This window comes from Cetorhinus maximus, chromosome 24, assembly GCF_964194155.1.
Source record: "Cetorhinus maximus chromosome 24, sCetMax3.hap1.1, whole genome shotgun sequence".
In the NCBI taxonomy this organism is placed as follows: Eukaryota; Metazoa; Chordata; class Chondrichthyes; order Lamniformes; family Cetorhinidae; genus Cetorhinus; species Cetorhinus maximus.
Genome location: NC_135902.1, coordinates 25,509,780 through 25,525,768, shown reverse-complemented (window position 1 = coordinate 25,525,768; position 15,989 = coordinate 25,509,780). Strand labels below are relative to the sequence as shown.

The window sequence follows — 15,989 nt, the reverse complement described above, 5'->3', positions numbered from 1 at the left end:
AGGGCTAAGGGGAAAAGACAGGGGAGTGGGACAAGCTGAAGAGCCAGCACAGGGAGGCTGAATGGCCTCCATCTGTGCTTCTATCATGGTACAGAATGTGATGGGACCCATGGCGTCTAACATTACTGAAAACATTGAGGATAATGGAATGTCCCTGTCTCATACCCCCTCTGAATTCCCAGTCCACCCTCATCCAGCTATCTGACATAATGAGAAGGGTTGCCAACTATGATTAAATGTATTCCTGGAGGTTTCATCACATGGCTTGCCCCCACGCTTCCGAAGAAGAGTCATATTGGACTCGAAATGTTAACTCTGCTTCTCTCTCCACAGTTGCTGCCAGACCTGCTGAGATTTTCTAGCACTTTCTGTTTTTATTTCACATCCATCCTTGTGACACACTGCCTTCTTACACCAACTGAAAAGCAAAAAGACTCATTACCCAATTAGATGATGCTTGACTGTCAGCCAAATAGCGTTTTTCCCCATTTTCGGTATTTTTGTTTTAAAAACAGAAAATGCTGGTAAAACTCAGCAGGTCTGGCAGTATCTGTGGAGAGAGAAACAGAGTCAACATTTCGATCCTATATGACACTTCTTCAGAGCTAAAGAGCAGCAGAAATGTGATGTGATGGATTTTATACTGTTTAAGTTTAAATAGAAGGTCAGGGATAGATGGGAGTTCAGGAGAGATTGACAAAGGTGTCATGGACACGAGACAATGGGAGTGTTAATGGTAGTGGTGAAGACTAAAGAAGGTGCTGATAGTGGCATAAAGGTAAGATAGAAGAATGTGTTAATAGCGGAACAAGGGTCAGCGCTCGGTGAAAGCAAAACATAAAAACAAGTGACAGATGGCCCTGTGGGGTAGGGGGGTTTGGGAAAAAGGATTTTAAAAAGGAACAAATAAATAGAAGAATAAAATAAAATAAATCAATAAATATTAAAAAGGGGGTCAAGATGGAGGGGAAGAGTTCATGGTCTGAAGTTGTTGAAGTCAATGTTAAGTCCGGAAGGCTGTAAAGTGCCTAATCAGAAGATGAGGTGCAGTTCCTCCAGTTTGCGTTGGGCTTCACATGCAGCATCCGGCCAAGGATGGACATGTGGGCAGGTGAGTAAGGTAGTGCTGACATGGCAAGCGACAGGAAGGTCTGGGTCATACTTGCCGTCTGAGTGAATGTGTTCCACAAAGTGGTCACCTAGTCTGCAATTAGTCTTCCCAATGTAGAGGAGACCGCATTGGGAGCAGCGAATTCAGTAGAACAAGATGAAGAGGTGAAAAGCTGCTTCACCTGAAAGGAGTGTTTGGGGCCTGGGAGACGAGGGAAGGGGTAAAGGGGCAGGTGTTGCACCTTCTGCGATTGCATGGGAAGGTGCCATGGCAACATGGGCATGCAAGATGCTCTCATACACGCGGTGGGATTGCAGTTTAAAATTGAAACTAACCATAAGCCATTAGTCACTCTTTTGAACATGAAGGAGATTGTGAAGATGCTGCCTAGAATTCAACACTTCAGACTGAGACTAATGGGGTATGATTCACTAACTGTTCAGGGAAGTACCAGACAATAGCAGACGCACTATCAAGAATACCAGTCAAAGGAACTATAATTGAGGATTTGAATTTCATCGAGGAGGTGGAAACGTATACATCACTCATTACCAAAACCTACCGCTACTACAAAGAAGCTGCAGGAGACAAAACAAAGCACAATAGCAAGATGATGAATGTGACCTGATAATGGAATACTGTGTGGAAGGATGGCCAGACTATACTCCTAACAACCCAGTACCACGGCACTACTGTGAACAGAGAAGGCACCTCACAATCATTGATAATCTGCTAGTTTTTAATGACAGAATAGTTATTCCAAGAACACTTCAGCCTGATATTCTCCAAAAAAAATCAAGGTCACTTAGGAATAGCAAAATGTCGAGCAAGAGCCCAGCAATCAGTCTGGTAGCCAAGCTTGTTCTATTGGAGAACTAATTCTGGATTGCCTTCTGTGTGCAGTAAACAGGCAGGAGCAAAGAGAATCACTGCCACCCTCCACTTTTCTATCAAGGCCAGGGGAGTGCCTTGGGATGGATTTATTAGATTTTGAAGGGAAGGTATTTCTTATTGTCATTAATTACTACTCCAGGTGGATAGAAGTGAACAGAATGCGCAGTATCACGACGGAAGCAATCATTCACTCACCGAAGAGAGTCTATGTAGCGCATGGAATCCCGGACATTTTAGTGTCAGGCAATGGTCCACAATTTGTTAATAGATTATCTTAAAACTTCATGAAGGAATAAATATTTATTCATGTGACTAGCTCACCATAGTATCCTCAAGCGAATGAAGAAGTGGGGAGGCGTTTGAAGCATCGGAGACTAAATGAGGAAGAATGAAGATCTCAGCTTAGCCCTTCTTAGTTATTAAACCTCACCGTTACAAAATGGGTTCTCAACATCAGAATTGTTAATGGGAAAATGAATGAGAACCCAACTTCCAATTCTGCAACAGAAACTAGAACAAAACATCACCTCAACTGACCATGAGAGGATTAAAAAGCGTAAGGAGGAACAGCGGCACAAACAAGCTCATTACTTTAACTTCAGGCACAGAGCACAAGTCTTATCAGTGCTGCAGCCCAGGGAGAGAGTATAGATATGAGACCAATAGGAAAAAGGCATAATAATAGAAAGAACTCCACAACCGAGAGCTTGCAGGATTGAGGATGATCAGGGAAATATAAGGATAAACTGCAAAGTCTTAATATCCTTGGATAGGAAGTCAATAGAAACTTGGGCTTACTATTCAGATCCAGATGGAGATAAGGAAAAGGAAACAAGGCAAAACTCTACAATCACCCAGGAGAAGGGCACTCATACTGACAGAAGGTAGAGTGCGGAATGTCCTCATCCTCAGAAAGAGATCAGAACAAGATCAGGGAGATTGGTCAAGGCACTACAGAGACTAACCCTATGAAGTCTGAGACTTTGTGAGGAGATGTAGGAAGATGTATACAGTTGGGATAAAGACCTAGGGGGAGATGTAGAGTGAAGAGTTAACATCAGAAGCACCTGATGTTGATGTAGCTATGATGTAATGGCACATGACTAAGTTACAGTGATCTGGAGGGAGGAGAAGTCAAAACTCATGTACAGTTCTTAAGATGTACATAGAGCTGTAAATAAATAATAACTGTTTGAACTAACTACAGTCTTGAGTAGCTTACTTAGGCAAAATAGGCAAACGCCGAAGAACCCCATCTAAACCCCATACACACGACAAAACACAGTCAAGGTCTTCATGTGCATGCTGATGGGGCCCTTCTTACCCAGAAACACCATGCAAGATGCGCAGAAGGGGCTAGCATTATTGAGCAGACAGCTGGAGTAATGCAAGATCTCCATACCAAGGTAATTTTGTGCCCTACTGGTCTGGATATAGAACATAAAAGCTTGCCAAAGTTGCCATCTTGGGTCATATGAGGAGGGCCACTTAGGTGAGCTCTTGAGAACGCCTCTGAACCATGGAACAAAATCCCAGCAATGTGTGGATAGTGGGTGTGGGGGGAAGACAGGGAGGGGTCATGGTGAACAGGGGAGAAAACTGACCAAAAATTATGCTTTACTTCTAGAACCTGAGTTTGAATCCACCTGATAGGGTGAAATGATCTTGACCAGTTTTAACCCACTTTCAATTAAACTTGCACCACAGTATAAAATAACAATTCTGCCTTACTCATAAAGGTAACAAGGTGCATTACTGTGGAAAATATAAAAATGGACATTAATGTATCAGGAATACTTCCTTCGAGTTAGTGTTATTTACGTGTTAGTTTAGTAAGGTAAAATGTAAGAAGTTCCCACAGTAGGTCATGTACCTGAGCTTGAGACCCTGATATTGACATTGAGTGACAGCTGTAGAAAGTATTCCACTCCCCAGCGGGGAAAGTTGAAGAGCACAAGGTCCAAGCATTTTACTTGGGTTCTGACGATTGAGAAAATGTAAAGTAAAAGATCAAACCTATCCGAGGCTCTACTGTTCTGTTGGCAAGTTCATCAACGAACACAAATCGCCCACCACCAAAATCAGTCCGATAGTCAGAGAGGTACAATAGCGAAGTGTAGTCAAATGATCCATATGTCACCTGTGAAAAATATCAGAACAACAGGTTAGATTTAGTTCTTGTTTGAATTCCAGGGAGAAAAGCACCACTTAACATTATCCACTGTAATGAGTTGAAAATGTTTTTAGCTCATTTCTCAGACTGTCAACAAATGAAGTGCAATGGCTTAATTGCTCATCACTCACAATGTGATATTCATAACAACGTGGGCATGCATCAAAATAACTGCTGCTCATGGTAAAATGTTCCTACATAATAATTTTCAAAACTGTCTGGTTATAGATTAACCAGTCATTCATCATTTCATTGCTATTTGTAGGATCCTGCTGAGTGAAATCTGGCTCTGCATTTGTCCACATTATAACATTATAACTGTGAAGCATTTCAAAGCACTTAAGACTTCACGTTTCTTGGAGAGGCAATCATATGCTATATAAATGCAAGTTTATCTTTACACATTGTCAGCAATATCTGAGCCTATAGGCATGGCAGATGCAGAGCCATCTTGTTCAGGTAACAAAGTTTTCAATCCATCAGTGTAAAAGGTTCGTTCAATATCAGGAAAAAAAACGGTTCAATATTCCTTTACCATTTGTGCATTAGATATTGCACAATAGAAAAATATCACCTTGGAAAGGATTCTTGTGAATCATCCGAGTGGTTGATGCATTCTTGTCAAATTCCTCTGTCTGCTTTTTTGACACAGGCATTAGATCATTCATATTAATGCCTTTTTTTTTTATGAAGATAAGAAAAAGGTGATTTATTACAATGAGGTTATATCAGCACATTGATCACACAAGAGACAATTACACCACTCAAATCAACAATCCTTTCCATAAGGCAGCTGCTGCGGAACCAAAGAAACTTGCAGAAGAGAAAGGAACATCATCAAAGTGATGGAAGTGTTGTCAATAGTGCTATCAGACAGCACATATTCACCAACAACCTGCCACTGATAATGAGTTTGGGCTCTGCAAGGACCACTCAGCTACAGGCTTCATTATATGGAAAACAGCTGGATTTCAGAGGTGAGGTGAGATTGGCTGCACTTGACATCAAGAAAGCATTTAATCATGTGGCATCAAGGAGCCCCAGCAAAACTGAAGTCAATGGAAATCAGGAGAAATTTCTACACCAGCTGTTGTCATACATAGCGCAAAGAAAGATGACTGTGGTTGTTGGAGGCCAACCATTTCAGTGCCCAGGTCACTGCTGCAGGGATTACTCAGGGCAGTGTCCCAAGCCCAACCATCTTCAGCTGCTTCATCAATGACCTTCTCTCCATCGTAAGGTCAGAAGTGGGGACCTTTGCTGATGATTGCACAATGTTCAGCACCATTCACAACTTCTAGATACTGAAGCAGTCCATGTCCATATGCAACAAGATCTGGACAACATTCAGGCTTGCGTTGATAAGTGACAAGTAACATTCACACCAAACAAGTGCCAGGCAATGTCTATCTCCAACAGGAGAGAATCTAACCATCTCTCTTTCACATTCAACAGCATTACCATTGCTAAAACCACAACCATCAACATCCTGGGAGTTTGCCATTGATTAGAAACTTAACTGGACCAGCCACATAAACACTGTGGCCACAAGGGCAGATAAGAAGCTGGGAATTTTGTGATGAGTAACTCACCTCATGACTCCCAAAGCCTGTCCACCATCTACAAGGCACAAGTTAGGAGTGTTTTTTTATTCATTCATGGATGTGAGCATCGCTGGCTAGGCCAGCATTTATGGCCTACTCCCAATTGCCCTTTAGGAGGTGGTGATGAGCTGCCTTCTTGAACCGCTGCAGTCTATGTGGTGTAGGTACACTCATAGTGCTGTTAGGGGGGAGGGAGTTCCAGGATTTTGACCCAGCAACAGTGAAGGAACGGCGGTATGTTCCTAAATCAGGATGGTGGGTGGTTTGGAGGGGAACTTGCAGGTGGTAGTATTCCCATCTATCTGTTGCCTGTGTCCTTCTAGATGGTAGCGGTGGAAGATGCTGTCTAAGGAACCTTGGTGAGTTCCTGCAGTGCATCTTGTAGATGGTAAACACTGCTGCCACTGGAGGGAGTGAATGTTTGTGGATGAGGTGCCAATCAAGTGGGCTGCTTTGTCCTGGATGGTGTCGAGCTTCTTGAGTGTTGTTGGAGCTGCACTCATCCAGGCAAGTGGGGAGTATTCCATCACACTCCTGACTTGTGCCTTGTAGATGGTGGACAGGCTTCGGGGAGTCAGGTGGTGAGTTACTTGTCGCACGATCCCTAGCCTCTGGCCTGCTCTTCTGGCCATAGTATTTATGTGGCTAGTCCAGTTCAGTTTCCGGTCAATTCAGTTTCCAGGATGTTGATAGTGGCAGATTCAGCGATGGTAATGCCATTGAATGTCAAGGAGTGATGGCTGGATTCTCTCTTGTTGGAGTTGGTCATTGCCTTACACTTGTGTGGCACGAATGTTACTTGCCACTTGTCAGCCAAAGGCTGGATATTGTCCAGGTCTTGCTGCATTTGGACATGGACTGCTACAGTATCTGAGGAGTCGGGAATGATGCTGAACCTTGTGCAATCATCAGCAAACATCCCCACTTCTGACCTTAAAATGGAAGGAAGGTTGTTGGTGAAGTAGCTGAAGATGGTTGTGCCTAGGACGCTACCCTGAGAAGCTCCTGCAGCGATGTCCTGGAACTGAGATGATTGACCTCCAACAGCCACAACCATCTTCCTTTGTGCTAGGTATGACTCCAACCAGTGGAGAGTTCGCCCCCTGATTCTCATTGACTCCAGTTTACTCGGACTCCTTGATGTCACACTTGGTCAAATGCTGCCTTGGTGTAAAGAGCAGTCCCTCTCATCTCACCTCAGGAGTTCAGCTCTTTTCTTTCAGTTTAAACCAAGGCTGTAATGAGGTCAGGAGTGAGTGATCCTGGCAGAACCCAAACTGAGCATCAGTGAGCAGGTTATTGCTAAGCAAATGCTGCTTGATAGCACTGTTGATGACTCCTTCCATCACTTTACTGATGATCGAGAGTAGGCTGATGGGACGGTAATGGCCGGGTTGTGATGGAATACTCTCCACTTGTCTGGATGAGTGTAGCTCCAACACTCAAGAAGCTTGACATTATCCAGGGGTTCAGCACCCCTTCCACCAACTCAGACATTCACTCCCTCCACCACTGACGCACAGTGGCAGCAGTGTGTGTACTATACAAAAGGTACTATATACAGCAACTTGCCAAGTCTTCTTCAACAGCACATTCCAAACCTGTGATCTCTACCACCTGGAGGGACAAAGGCAGCTGGTGCATGCAAACACCACCAACTGCAAGTTCCCCGCCAAGTCATGCACCATCCGGACTTGGAATTATATCACAATTACTTTGTCATTGCTGGGTCAAATTCCTAAACTCCCTCTCTAACAGCACTGTGCGTGTAACTACAACACATGGGCTGCAGCGGTTGAAAAAGGCAGCTCACCGCCACCTTCTCAAGGGCAACTATAGATGGGCAATAATTGCTGTCCCAGCCAGTAATGGTCACATCCAGTGAACAAATAACAAAAACAAATTAAAAGTTTGTAGAATAAAACTCCAGTACAATGAATAGCTTTTTCTCATGCCTAGCTTGCATTGCTCATTTTTAAAGCCAAATTTGACCTGTCTTTTGGAGCCATGTTCAGAATCAATGCATCACTTTCACAAGCTCAACAATGCCTAGGTGGAAGACACATTCCTTTGACTTTGAAGTAGCTCCTGATTCAGACGCTGCTGAACATGGAGCACTAGCTATCTTCTCTGAAATCTGGGAACTGTATCAAACATTCACTTTCAATTGCCTTTGGAACCAGTAAAGCAGGAGTTTTATCTTCTTTAATTTATGGAAGGAGGAATAGAGAAAGATAAACATTAAGAGATGAGAATGGACCCATGGCAGAAGCAAATGGATTTCATCCTGGGAAGACTGCTGTATGAAAAAAAACCGGGATATTTACCCAGAGGAAGCAATCTTTGTAAGAGTCTTTGTTGAACTTTTGAAAATTTCAAATTTGTAGTGAATAAATATGTTAGGTTGCAATGGAGTGAACTAACAAATTAAAAATGCTTAGAGAGTCTTTTTTTAAGGTAGCAATATAGCAGGTTGTACTCAAATCAAAGAGGTTGGAAGACTGCTGACAGGAAGAGACATTCAATAATTACAGTCACTGCCAGAGGAAATGCATTATTAATAGGTTGCTTCAATATATTCAATGCAGCAGTCCATTCTGGTTCTGTGGCTCATTTGCGCTTGCTAGAAGCTACATATATTCAGCAGGTAAAAGGAACATGTCCAGGCATTGCACCTTTTTCTGAATTATACATAGGTATTGGGGACAATAGTTTCCTGGTGCATTCTCCATGGCATTACCTTGACCAATCAGAGTAAAATTGCCAACCAATCAGCATCCTTTCCTCATGCAGTATAAACTGTTACTCCCTCTGAATTTTGGTATTCTTGCATCTGTCCTGATGAATGCAAGATGGAAAACCTCAACAGCATGTCTCTTTTTTCAGGAATACGCAAATTCTATACTACCAAGTGACTATTAATACTTAAATGTATTTTCAAATGTAATTTGAAAGAACCCCAAATTTTCAAGTTTTGTAAAACAAATTTAGTATCAATGACAACTTCCTGATTTACCCAGAATTCTCTCCTATTATTGTCATCCTTGATGTTGTTCTGTAGTATCAACAATGCCCGTTCACTAACTTCTCAATTTAGAACAACTCTCCATATTTCTAAGACTCATTGTTCTTGTTCCTGTGCAGCTAATTTGAAATAGGTTTAGGGATAACATTTAACCAAGCTTTGTGAAAAAGCCAGGGGAAGAATTTTATTTTTCTTATACTAACAAGGTATACTTTATCTAGTAGAAGTTTAATCTGGTTTAGCATGCATAGCCTGTATTTTTGCCAATTTTGACACCTCTTCCTGCATCCATTATCGTGAACACCATCACATGATTCCCCCAAGTGTTCAAATGTGAGCTTTGATGGTATTTGTCAGCAAGCTGTTCCATCATAGTGAGATGTTTCTGAACCACGCCCTCCCCTCCACACTCCCCTTGTCCTCACCTCTTTTGTCTCCTTTTCCCCCTCACTCTCTCTTTCACTCTCACACACACTTTCAATAATGCTAATAATGATCAGGTGCAAGAACCATAGCCAATTTTCCTCTCACTTACCCAAACTCACTCAGGTCAGTTTTAGCACCCTTATTATAATCTCACCACAAAGACAGCACGGATCAAATAGCAATTTTATGGGTCTGTATATTTCTACAGCCAATTTGACACAACTCAAGGATAACTCAGAACGAAACACAATTCAAAACCTGAACTTGGAATCTCATTGCAGATCCTTGAGATTTACATATAAATTGAACCAGGCTAACATTTGAAGAATTTGAATGATCAAGAGAGAATAATTGCTAACAGCACACAAAACATCCTGGAAATTATAATTACGTGTTACCTTTTCAGGACACTACTTAGCAATCAGAATAATATTAAATGGTGCAGCCTGATAAATGCTTATAAAGTTGTAACAGCAATTCATAATTATATCTTTGACACTGATATACAAATGAGAGTGCTGGGAAGTGCAATCAGCATATGGCAATGTGATAAAGGCACTCTGAAATGGCTATAAAATTTGGAGTTTCTGTCCGCAGCAATGAACGGATTAAATCATAAGGCTGAATATTTAAACTTTAAAATTACTCTGATTCAGACATTCAAGAGCTCATGCGATTCATTAGCAAAACCCAGCAGAGCTTCCACATTCTGTTTTGCTCAAAAAATCATATAAGAAACCCAGTTGATGAGCAGCAATCACAGTGAAGACTGTTTCTCGTGATCCCAATTACCCTTGACACTAATATTTCTACAGGTATCTTAAGGGCCAGCGTCTCTTTGCTGCTCTTAATAATGTATTGCATACAATCCATAGACATTGAATGCTACACATCTCTTAACATTTCTTCCAACAGTTTCTCTAATTCTTACGCTATCTTCTAGCTTTGATATGCACGGCACTTGGGAAACAATATGAAGCAGATCAATTCAAAAACATCACGTTAATAGAATTACCAAATTTGCAACAGTAGGTATTTTAATATGTTTCTATTTTCCCAAAGGTCGTCAAATACTGATGCCTGTATTTAGTATTACGTTACATTTTAAATCTGTAAATTGCAATGGCTTTTTACCTAGGTGGTTGCCAGCTTTTGCAGTTTGGCTGCCTTCATTAAAGTATTTTATTATTTTAAGAGTTTGGAAAATGTTCAAGAATGCATTTTTGATGCAAGTAATCCGTTCTCATCATTTTGCAGCAAGTTAACATATTTCTCTCATAAGCAAATTTTACATCAGTGTAAATGTTTTGCCCAAAGAAGCATGTGATCCTGACAGCTTTGAAATGATGTCATAAAAAAGAGTGCCACATTCACTCCAATCAATTTGGTGTTCCAACTTCTATATGTCTGAGGAGTAAACTACAGATAGGAGTTGAGAAAGGAAAAGGAGTTACAGAACACAAACACAAATAAGGTCAGTGGCCAAGGCCTTTGTTTCTTGATGCATCCTTTGGCATATGAGGCACTTGCTTGCAGCCTGTTCTTTAAACATGGTACTGATCGCAAACATGAATTTTGTCAGACAGGCTGTGAATTGAAATTCAGTATGCACACACATAGTGTAACAATGTTTTGGGAAAATAATGGAGTTGACTGTGCCAACATGCCACTCTTTTAGCTCAAAGTAAAACTAAGGATTCCTTTGGAATTGAAGTGCACAGGTGTAGCTGGCATGTACATTTCTACTGACAAGAACGCAAGCTCGCCAATCACTCAAAGACGTAGGAGTAATTCATCAATGATATTCCAAAATGATAAAGATTTTAATGACTTTTCCTAGACCCTTAGACAAGCTCTGCTGTCCAATAGTCAACAATATAAAATTATACCTTATGTAGGACTGAGATCACAGCAGAACTTTACAAGATCATATGATCACAAGTTGTATTAAACAAAAATGTGACAACATTTCAACAACAACAAAGTGTTTTTGCTTGATTACTCCTTCAGAGTTGTAGTTTAGGTCTTTCAAAATATATACTTATTCCTCAGAACTAATTTTAATTTACTCTTTAGTGTAACACTAAGAAAGGAAACCCTGCATTTCACTTCCTTTTCAACACATAATTTTTCAAGGAAAGCTCTTCACCCTGGTCAAAAATGAATAAATATAAAGCAAAATGAATGTTTTGATAATTTATATAAATCCACAATGCTACAACAATGTCCAAATGAGGCTACAAAATGAATGTTAGAAGTTATTAATTGTTTTTACAAAAATATGTGTGAAAACACTGCTTACTGAATGAAATTTTTGCCATAAGGATAATATAAATCTACCATGCGAGACTTTTAAATTAATGCATGGGTCTCTGCGCTTAATATACATCACCAGTAGTGATTTACAATGCACTTAAGGGTTATCTCCCCAGACAAGTACAATGAGAACTGGGGAAGCCTACAGTATTATACTATCAGAAAGTCAACATTCAGAATTAAAACTGCCAAAAGGTTTCTTCTACAACATGAACCAAAAAACGCACATTTTAGTGGAACACAAAGCTCCACTGTCCAACATCAATAGTTCTGAGAAATATTTCTGTTTACCTCACCAAGGTTCAACCTGTCCTTTAACAGTAAGTTAACCCTCATTACAGTGCTTTTCCAATGGAGAAAGTACCATAATGCAGTGGAAAATATTACACAATGCCCTGTCAGCCTGTGCTGTCATCTTTTGTACTGTAATTTAAATTAAGTGACAGCTCTGGCTGATTTTTAAAAAATGCTTTTGAACCATGAAAAAAATCTAACCACTTGCTCCCATCCATTATTTGACCAGCAGTCTGCTTTGAAATTGAAATGAGAAGTGTCTGTTCTTTCAATCTCAGAGAGTACTCTGTTTTTTGGAGAGTTGTGGCCATTCTGAATGCCATAAACTCAGTTACATGCTCCTACAACACTTCAAGACCTGGCATATACAGCCAATTCTGAGCCCATTACAGTTACCATGTCCCAGCCACCATCATGACATGAAGCTGACGCAACAGAACCATGCCAGGTTTCACATCCTGCTTGCTCTTTACCTTAACCCTAACCTGGCTGCTTCCCACTCCTCAACCCTACTTTTACTACTCTCAATGTGTTTCAGCCTTAATGCTAAGCATCATGCTACCTCAGCCTTAGTGGTAGGAATTCAAAAACATCAGGTACATAGTTAACTGCTGCTGAAGACCAAGGGTTGGAATTTCCTCTTGGGAGCACATTTCACACATTTTCACAGCTCGCTAACTGTACTGATGACCGATGTGAGAATTTACCTGGAATTTTTGTCTTTTCCTGCAGGATTCAAGTTTGAAATGCAGTTTGGGAGACAGAAACCAGTGCAGGAGGAGTGGAGGTGCAGAGGCGGGCTGGTGAGGAAGCCTGCTTCACTTCTCGCGACAGCAGCACGGCCCCTAAAATTGTTTGAAGGTCCCTTATCCTCATGGACAAAGCAGCCCACTTAATTAGCACGCCTTTCACCAACTTAGACATTCACTCTCTCCACTATCGATGCACAGTAGCTATATACAAGATGCACAGCAGCAATTCACCAATGCTTAATCGACAGCACCTTCCAAACCCATGATCTTAGAAGGACAAGGGCAGCAGACACTTGCGAATATCACAACTTTCAGGTTCCCCTCCAAGCCACAGACCATCCTGACTTGGAATTACAATCGCCGTTGCTTCACTGTCACTGGGTCAAAATCCCAGAACTCCCTTCTTAACAGCCCAGTGGGTGTACCTGCACCAGGTGAACTGCAGCACCTCAAAAAGGCAGCTCACCACCACCTTCTCAAGAGGAATTAGGGATGGGCAACAAATGTTGGCATAGCCAGCAACACCCACAACCCATGAAATTTAAAAAAAGTCTTCAAAATAGATTCACTGGTTACTCAGCTCTTCAGCATTGTGCTGTGTGCAAACTGGCTGCAGTTGTCTATAAAACAACAGCCAGCATCACTTCAAAAGTAATTCATTGGCTGTGCATTGGGAGCAATAAAGGCATGAATAACAGCTAATAACTGTATGTTCTTTTTTCAAAAAACTCCTGCCAACTTGTGCCTCTGACCTCTGGTCTTAATTAAGTGTGTTGTGCCTTTTCAAGCAAAGGCTGCATTCCGTATTAGACAAATTCTTTGGATTTCTGACTCTTAGACACACTTATTGGTTTCATGCATGACTGAAACCAAAAGAAGCCCTCAAAGTGAAAGGACAACACTCAAATGAGTTGTATAAAGTCAAAACCTGACTATTTTAGAAATAAGATCAAAGTGGCAAGTCTCTAAGGCTGCCTTTTCACTAGGAAAATGGAAAATCATTTCTCTCAATTAGGAGATGTTCATCATCATCTATGGTGGAATATACCAAAATAATAGACCTTCCTTATGTTAAACATTTATAAGCCTTTTAACCTGAAACCCTTTGACCATCAGCACAATTGAGAACTGCGCTGTAGTATCACTGTAATATGTACCTTTTGAGAGTAAAATCAGGTATAATGGATGCAGTTATGTGCCCAAAGTGATCGACTGCAGTCATGGCATAACCACCTTGTAATTATTTGCTCATTTCCTCTTTCAATTCCACTGATTCTACTCATCTTAGTAACTACTGTACTTGTACTGTGCTTGTAATACTGAAAAGTGAATCCTAGTCAAAGTGTTGCAAGGTATATTCCCTAAGTAGAACCCACTCTTTTCATGAAGTAAGTTGAGTATTGTGCTTGTGAAACTGAATCATTCAATAAAAAACTCGTTATAGTGAGCAGCTCACTATAAGAAATATAAATTATATAATTCAGCATGTTCATCATAGAAAAACTATAGTGTGCTATTAAACAGGGCTTCTGTCATTAATCTGCATATCTGCAAAAGAAGCAATTCTGCAGCCGCCATACATCAAGCACAGTATTTTGGCATCAATAACGTTCCTGTTAAGCTGCGTAGGTGAGTGACCATACAGGAGACAGAAAGGTCTGTGCAGGACTTGTTCTGTGATAAATATTGTGTGCAAAGAATTTCAAGGGACCTCGCACTGAAAAAAATGGGCTGCGCACAGTAGCTACATTTTAAAGGGAACATGGAGCATTAATAAGTTTTTCTTAGTTTAGCTTACATCTATTAAAAAAACCAACAAATTTCTAGTTAATACCAGAAATAAGAAATTTCCTGTATCATTTTTAATGACTTTCCTATAATACTCATGTAGAAACGTTTTGCAATGAAACAGATAATCACTTTACCATTTTCACAGAAATGCTATCACACATTCTTCCATCATTTCCGCAGAAACAAACGTTTTTATGTACACATCACTGCAACCTAAAGAACATCACATTTCGCAAAACCTGAAATATGGAAGGCAGGTTTTCTCCATTTTCAATACGCAATATGTGAATAAGTTCTAATTGCTAAGCTTTCCATTATGTATGAAGGGATTATTCAATACCTTATCAATGTGCGGATGCCAATATTCATCATGCATAGTCTTGGCATTAGTATTGTTCATCCTTGAGAAAAAGGTGGGCTTTGTGAGGTGCAGGCGAGTTGAGTCAAGCTCAAATGTTTCAGCTATTACTTGTTGAATGCGCCATCTCACGTCACTGCAAAAAAAAATCACATTATAATTAATTTAAATTCATCGAGTTTTTGAAGCTTAAAAATTAAATTCCACTTTCCATTAAAAATTAATCTCTATTAAGAAATAAAATGTGGTTTGGGGCTTTATTTAATGAAGCAAAGCTTCTGACTTCAAAAGATTTTTCTAAGACATAAGTGTTGAAGTGGCTGATTATTAGATAAGAAATGCAACAGATCAATAAGCTTCAAAAAAACAGTCGCTTTAATTATTTCTATATATACATAGAGATTGGAAGATCGGAGCAAATTCCTTTTACTAGGTGCACAATTCTGGCAGTGTTTTGTATATTATTAGTAAGTATAAAATAAATGAGCTGTGAAAAGTCATTTTGTGAAAAAAAATCTACGGGCAGAATTTTCCAGCGGTGCGGGATGGGGGCCGTAAAATACCTCAGGTGGCCCGGCCCACTTGTCTGCAATTTTATGGGAATGCTGGCAAGGCCTAGGGTAGCCCACCTACCCCACCACAATTGAGGTCCTTAACTGGCCAATTACTGGCCATAGAGCCACTTCCTGTCCAGCCTCAATTTTGAGGCTGGCAGAAGGAGTTCAGGGGCAGGGGGGATGCCCAGGATTGAGGGTCCTAGATGCCCTGGGTCAAGGATGTAACTAGTAGAGTTGATGAAGGGGAGCAAGTGGATGTGGTTTATTTGGACTTTCAGAAGGTTTTCAACAAAGTCCCACATAAGAGATTGGCGTGTAAAATTAAAGCACATGGGATTGGGGGTAGTTTATTGAGATGGATAGAAAACTGGTTGGCAGACAGGGAACAAAGTGTAGGAATAAACGGGTCTTTTTCCGAATGGCAGGCAGTGACTAGTGGAGTACCGCAGGGATCGGTGCTGGGACCCCAGTTATTCACAATATGTATTAATGATTTAGACGAGGGAATTAAATGTAATATCTCCAAATTTGCAGATGACACAAAGCTGGGTAGGAGGGTGAGCTGTGAGGAGGATGCAGAGATGCTTCAGTGTGATTTGGACAAGCTGAGTGAGTGGACAAATGCATGGCAGATGCAGTATAATGTGGATAAATGTGAGGTTATCCACTTTGGTAGCAAAAACAAGAA

General features: G+C 40.7%; 1 protein-coding gene across 2 annotated transcripts in view; it reads right to left on the bottom strand.

Moving 5' to 3' along the window:
- ogfod3 (2-oxoglutarate and iron dependent oxygenase domain containing 3) overlaps positions 1–15,989 on the bottom strand; it is a 204,273-nt gene that overhangs the window by 51,999 nt on the left and 136,285 nt on the right. For both annotated transcript variants that reach the window (XM_078570892.1, XM_078570893.1), the window contains exons 7-8: positions 14,727–14,880; positions 4,022–4,145 (exon numbers count right to left, since the gene is read on the bottom strand). In XM_078570892.1, coding sequence (XP_078427018.1) covers positions 4,022–4,145; positions 14,727–14,880 — 278 coding nt within the window. The remainder of the gene's footprint in view (positions 1–4,021; positions 4,146–14,726; positions 14,881–15,989) is intronic.